General features: G+C 41.2%; 1 protein-coding gene across 3 annotated transcripts in view; it reads left to right on the top strand.

Moving 5' to 3' along the window:
* The first annotated feature begins 332 nt into the window (after window positions 1–332).
* LOC127970238 (B-cell lymphoma/leukemia 11A-like) overlaps window positions 333–6,216 on the top strand; it is a 51,401-nt gene continuing 45,517 nt past the window's right edge. The window contains exons 1-2 of one of the 3 annotated variants that reach the window (XM_052572629.1): window positions 333–659; window positions 4,124–4,459. In XM_052572629.1, coding sequence (XP_052428589.1) covers window positions 605–659; window positions 4,124–4,459 — 391 coding nt within the window. In that variant the 5' untranslated portion in view covers window positions 333–604. Of the gene's footprint in view, window positions 660–1,220; window positions 1,467–4,123; window positions 4,460–6,216 lie in introns of those variants that run through there. The other 2 variants (XM_052572628.1, XM_052572630.1) reach the window with 2 other exon arrangements.

Here is a 6,216-nt window from a genome sequence, read left to right as displayed (position 1 = left end):
GAATCTCCTGTCCATTGGCTTTTCGTGCTCTGTTTTCCTGCGTCCACCCCCAGCCCGCGTGCGCGCACGCACACACACACACACACACTAGCCGCAGCGCACATTGCTTTCATTAAACATATCCCCCCCTCTCTCTCTTCTTGTGCACGAGTGTCTCTCGCTCTCTCTCTCTCTCTCGCCTCTTGTCCGGCCCCCTGATCTTTCTGTCCATTGGCTTCTTCGGGTCTATTTTTCATGTCCAGCCCCTAATGAGTGTCCATTGGTTTTGTTATTTCCACTCCCTCCTCCCACTCCACGGCTTTGCCCTGCCCATGTTCTGTATGTCTATGTCCATCCATCTCCTGACGTTCAAGTTCGCAGGGACGTCACGTCCGCACTTGAACTTGCAGCTCAGGGGGGCTTTTGCCATTTTTTCATCTCTCTCTCTCTCTTTTCAAAAAAAGCCATGACGGCTATCCCACAATCCATCTTCCCTGCGCCATCTTTGTATTATTTCTAATTTATTTTGGATGTCAAAGGCATTGATGAAGATATTTTCTCTGGAGTCTCCCTTCTAACCCGGCTCTCCCGATGTGAACCGAGCTGAAAGCCACCACCAACCACCATGTCTCGCCGCAAGCAAGGCAAACCCCAGCACTTAAGCAAACGGGATTTTTCGCGTAAGTAAAGACAAATATATGTTGTTCCCGTTCGCTTTACCTGTTTTTTGGCTCCGTTCTGTAGCGTTGAGTTGCTGGAGATGAGCGTAATTCTCAGTGAAGACACACTGGACACTGGACAGCGCAGATCAAGTGGACTTTAGTGAAGAGAGCGTTCCCATCTCTGCAATGCCTTTAACGCGCACCCTCGTCCGCCGAAATGCCACAAAAGTTTGCTTTCCATCGCTGTACTTGGAGAAGTTCGTGCCGACTCGGTGTTTAGGCGCATATGTCTTGGCTCTCGTGCCCGAGTCGCTTTGACCACTTAAGAGCAAGCGCTCACATATACCGGACTGTGGTGGGTATATACACGCGTGCTTTCGCTCGCGAATTTGCGCTCACATTTCGTGGAATGTCCCGTAACGCTGTCTGTCTGTGACTCTGGGCAGGATTTCCCCCCTCTCGCACTATTTTTGGAAGATTTTCAAAGAGTGGAAGTGAATTTTGATTGGGAAAAATCTCGTGTCCGACTGTTTACAAGCGCCGCGTGCGCGTATACCCCACTGCCAGCAAATATAGCACGATAGTCGACTGTGCGAGACTAACATCGCAGAGCAAGACATCTGCATATTAAATCTATTCGATTTTTAAACGTAAGCTTTTCTTACATTTGAAGCCAAACGCGATTCTGATCTACTCGTATGGGCTTTCGCTTAAAAGCAATAGGAGACGATTTTACGCCACGCTCTTTGCAGTTTCGTTTGCATTTATTCAAGGATAATTTGATTTCACTTAGGCCTGATTTTGTCTTAAATGTCGGTGACAAAGGTAAGACGAAACCTAAATGTAACGCAACTATTTAGATACAAGTGTATCAAGAAAACCAGCCAGTTCTGCTCTTTTTGTATGCACACATTCGTAGCATTCTACTGCTGTTCTCCGTAATATCATTCCAATTTTTATTATTATATATATTTTTTAACCTAAACATGCCTTGAAGGACTGTGGTAGGCTGCATTTTTGTAAATAAAGTTTGCTTCTTATTTTATGGATCTGAAATGTTGTCAGGAGCACGACGAACCGAAAACATTTTAGCTCCTATCTTCTTGTCTTTAGATGTGTACCATTTTATATTTCAAACGTAAAGCTGCAAAAGCATCAGTCCGCCTTTTATTAGATAAACATGTTTGACACAAATCCCGAGTTGTTGTAACATTGTAAAGTATCGTGTAACATTATCGGGTTTCCACACACAGGCTGTGGGGATCTCAGCGCGGGTTACTCCGTGCGTTCGCTGCTGTTCGTGTCAGAAATCCACCGCTAGGGGGCAGACGACGATCATAAACTAGACTCGAACCCGATCAGTTTCGCCGCTATCTTTATCTATATTTGACCATATGTTAGCAAGAGCGAAACGTATTGTATATGAACTTGTAACCGTTTTTTTTTCACCCCGTCCTTTAACCTGGCATGAAATGTAGAATTTGTATACCTTGTAAGTATACCTTGATCAAGTACACACAAAGGATGTTCAGACATAATAGACCAAATGTAGTTTATCTAGAGAATTCATAATTACAAGGAAAGCAGTTTTTTTTTTAAAGTGAAAGAGAATTTCTAACGAAGAAGCTGTTATTACAAACTTTTAAAAATTACTTTACTGAAATCCAGCTTTAAATGTTCACGTTCAGGTTACACACAGATAGCCTACTTTTTCTGATGAGTGTTATTTGAAAACATTATCAACATTTTAATTTTTACCACTTGCATTGATTTTAAATAGCTATATAGGCTATTTAAAATGAATGTCTATAAGTAGTATTAAATTAAGTATCGTTTTTAGTAGCAGCGCTGATTGTGGTGGAATTTAAAGCAACTGAGAAAAAATAATTGTGATAGCTTTCCTCAGTTTTTACACATTCTGGGCAAAGTTAATTTGTTTTTGAAGGATCTAGAATGTCAAATATTCTTTTGCAACATACTTATAGATAATTTTTACATTTATTTATGCCTGTTCAGTCGTGTAAAGTTTATGTGATATAATTAAAAAAATATGCATAGGCTACATGCGGATGTCTATTGATCGCAGCTGCGATGGTAAAATAAGTACATAATATAATTGTTATTGCTAACTGAAGTGTTGAATATAAGCTGTTATTTTAATGTAACGTATATTATTGAAGCTGAAATATACGTTACCAACTTTAGAAGTCCTCGCTCGGTATTATTATTAAATCACGACTGAAGTTTTGCATATATCGATTATCTCTGTGTTTTATCACAATCACTCCTAACTGGAAGTTTTACAGCTGTTATCATTACGAATTCATTACGAATCAATATCTCTATGTATCCCTCTGTATCTAGAAACCAGTCCTTAAATACTTTGAGTTCACTTTAAATCGAGTAGGCTTTCTTTTATTGATTTGAATGGAGAGAATTTAATCTCGAAAAAAAAACAAATGCAGAAAAACAAATCAAAACTATAGCGAAAAGCGTTAGCTACTACATATAGAAGGGAGATTTATCACATTTCGTTATTCTCCTACATGTGCAAATGTGTCAGAAATGATCCTCATAAGCACGTCTGGGAGATACTCCACATCTGCCCCTCAATATCTGCCCCAGACTGGGCTGAGGTAAATTTAACCGCCCTGCACATGATCCTTACACCTTTTTATCAAAATCTGTACCAATCATCACCCACTAAAATTAAAATCTATTTTTTGATTCTCTGTGGTTTTAGGTTCATTAAAGCATGAAATTGGCAGCTTATAAAGAAGGTCAAGATTCTTAACCATTAGGAAGCTAATGTAACCTCTGCGCAAAATTTCACTAAACAACCATTATAAAAGTACCTGCGCGCGCGCGCGTGTTTGTGTGAACCTTACAGCTAACTTTATCGTGAGGGGGAAAAAAAGCTAATAGCCTTTACTGTGTGAAGCTTGTATTGTTGCAGGTGTGACTTGTGTCGGCTTTTCTGGATATCTACACGTGTTGTCCATACAGTCATTTCATGATCCAGATGTGTGTATGGCTGACTGAAACAAAGAGTCAGACTGAGATGAATTTACTGCAGTTTTAGACACAGATGTTAATGCACCAAAGCAAATATAACACAATTTTGTTGTCTTTACTGTTATATCATAATAAATCATATGTTAATAAGATGTCAAGTTTATGTGAATTTTATGTTTTATGCTTGTTCACTGAAGTTTAACTGACAGTGACTAATAATCTTTTTTTTTTCAATTATCATGATTTTTCATAACTTGTAAGGTAATTACGGATCAGAAATGTAAAATATGGTTTTGAAATTATAAGCTAAATTAAAGTGGTGAATTAACATAAATTGTGTATCCTTGTTCTTTTTATCCTGTTATGTGCTCCCTCATCTTGACTGCGTTCACTACAGCACCCAGTCTCTAATATTCCCTCTGTTTTTCGTTCCCTCTGTGTCGCATATGGATTCTTCCTGCGTGCAGCCGAGCCCCTGTCTGCCGTGGTCTCGGAGGAGAGGCAGGAACAGCGCGGGCTGGTACAGGTAGCTCCAGAGGGAGACCAGGACCTGCTCACCTGTGGCCAGTGTCAGATGAACTTCCCTTTGGGAGACATCCTTATTTTTATTGAGCACAAAAGGAAGCAGTGCAATGGCACTTTGTGCATGGACAAAGCAGTGGATAAGCCCCCCTCGCCCTCGCACGGTGAGCTGAGGAGAGCCTCCAAACCCGTGGAGGTGGGCGTCCAGGTCACGCCGGAGGACGATGACTGCTTATCGACGTCTTCTCGAGGAATCTGTCCCAAACAGGAAAACATTACAGGTAACCTCATCCCATTTCAGTTGTCTTTTAAATATAGAAAGGCTGTGCGTGTATCTGTGTGAGGAACATTTCATGGTGGAGCCGAGTTGTTGTGTGGGCCACATATCGTAGACACATGTCCTTTCTCGGTGGGGTGTCTCGTTCGTAGCTTTGGAGACGAATCAGAGTGCTGAATATTTAAAAGCTGTGGGGCAGGAAGGGGAAGGGGGTATATTCAATCAAACCTCAGAGTGAGAAGCCATTACGAAGACCAAAAGAGGAACCGGCATTACTTCATAGAGTACAAAGATAAAAAAAAAAAAAAAACTTTTAAAATCTGATTTATTATCCCAAGATCTCAGCTGCTTGGAATCAAGGATCTCTTTCAGATGGACTCTGTGAGATTTGGATAATTAAGCTCAGATTCGAACCGTAGATCACACATTCCCACCACCGACTGCATGCTTCGGCACATTTAAGCACATTTGCACTTTGTGTTTCAAATCCTCTGGTAACTTGTCATTCACTCTCCATGGCAATCAAATGAGGCCCAAAGTGGCAGACTGTGACTTAAAAGTTACAGATTTGTTAAAGTAGAGTGCAAAGGGTGTGTTCTTTATGGCACGACGGACTGCTCATCTCTACTGGGAGGAGAAAAATAAAAGGGATTGAGAGGGGGAGATTTTGGCACTGGAGGGGCAGCTCGAGGAGTCCTTGCTGTGAGAGAAGAGGCCATCCCCCTTGGTGTGTGTCCACAGGCTCATGGGAAATGCCTCTCTGTGCTGCACAGCCTTTCTCATGTGGTCCCGACAGATGTATCTTGATTTCGTTGTGGGTTCTTGCACAGCCACATCTTATCCTTATAAATACGCGCCTGCACATTTTCACTTTCTGTCAAAAAAGGAAAGGAAATGGAAGGCCGTTCGGGTATTTTGGTTTGTCAGGAAACAATAACACATTGCTAATTATTTGTTTTAGTTTTGTGGACGTGCGTTTTAATTAGCGGTTGGCTTTATGCACTATATAAAACACGGAAAATACAGTCATAAAAAAGATAGTCCCTAATTTCCACTGTAAACAGCTTAAAATAAAGGCAACCCTGGAATCTTAGAGCAGCGTAAGTCTAATCTTGCTTAAGCTGGGCGCTAAGTGAAATGAACTGCTTTAAGTTGTCGGCGTGTTATGATGTGTCCATGAGTGTTTTTTGCTGGTGGGGCGATTTAGAGTGGCTGTTTTTTAAATGTAGAAAATGTGAGAGTGAGACTTTCCAGCCTGTTTTTCTGGCTTGGCTTTATGTTTGGCCATTCTCTGGTCTGCCTCAAAGATCAGGTTCCAGGAAGCGTCTGGGTCCGGTTAGCCCCATCAACAGTCATTTGGACTTGACCCTTTGCTCTGGGCTAATTATCGTCTGCTGAGTTCAAGTATCAAGTTGTTTTCCAACAGTTCCCTCTTGCATAGTTTGAGAAGCCTCCTAGTTTGTGTGCATATAAATGTTTACAATAATCTGCTGTGGATTGTGCTATAGTACATTTAAATTTGATCAGATATGGAGGCTGAATGGGGTCATTTGTGTCTGCTTGCCCTCTTTGTTTTAAGCATGTTGATGCAGTTTGAGCACAAATTATACAAACTTAATGCGAGTCGGCTATCGCGCACGTCTCTTGTTTCTGTCAGCCACTAAACTGGGTTATTAAACTCATTTACATCATAATGTATCAGGGTTCAGCTGATAGCGTTGGGTCACTGGTATTATGTGTGCTTGTTATTATTATTATTTT

Source organism: Carassius gibelio, chromosome B13 (genome assembly GCF_023724105.1).
Source record: "Carassius gibelio isolate Cgi1373 ecotype wild population from Czech Republic chromosome B13, carGib1.2-hapl.c, whole genome shotgun sequence".
Classification (NCBI taxonomy): Eukaryota; Metazoa; Chordata; class Actinopteri; order Cypriniformes; family Cyprinidae; genus Carassius; species Carassius gibelio.
This window is presented reverse-complemented; position numbering and strand designations above follow the sequence as displayed.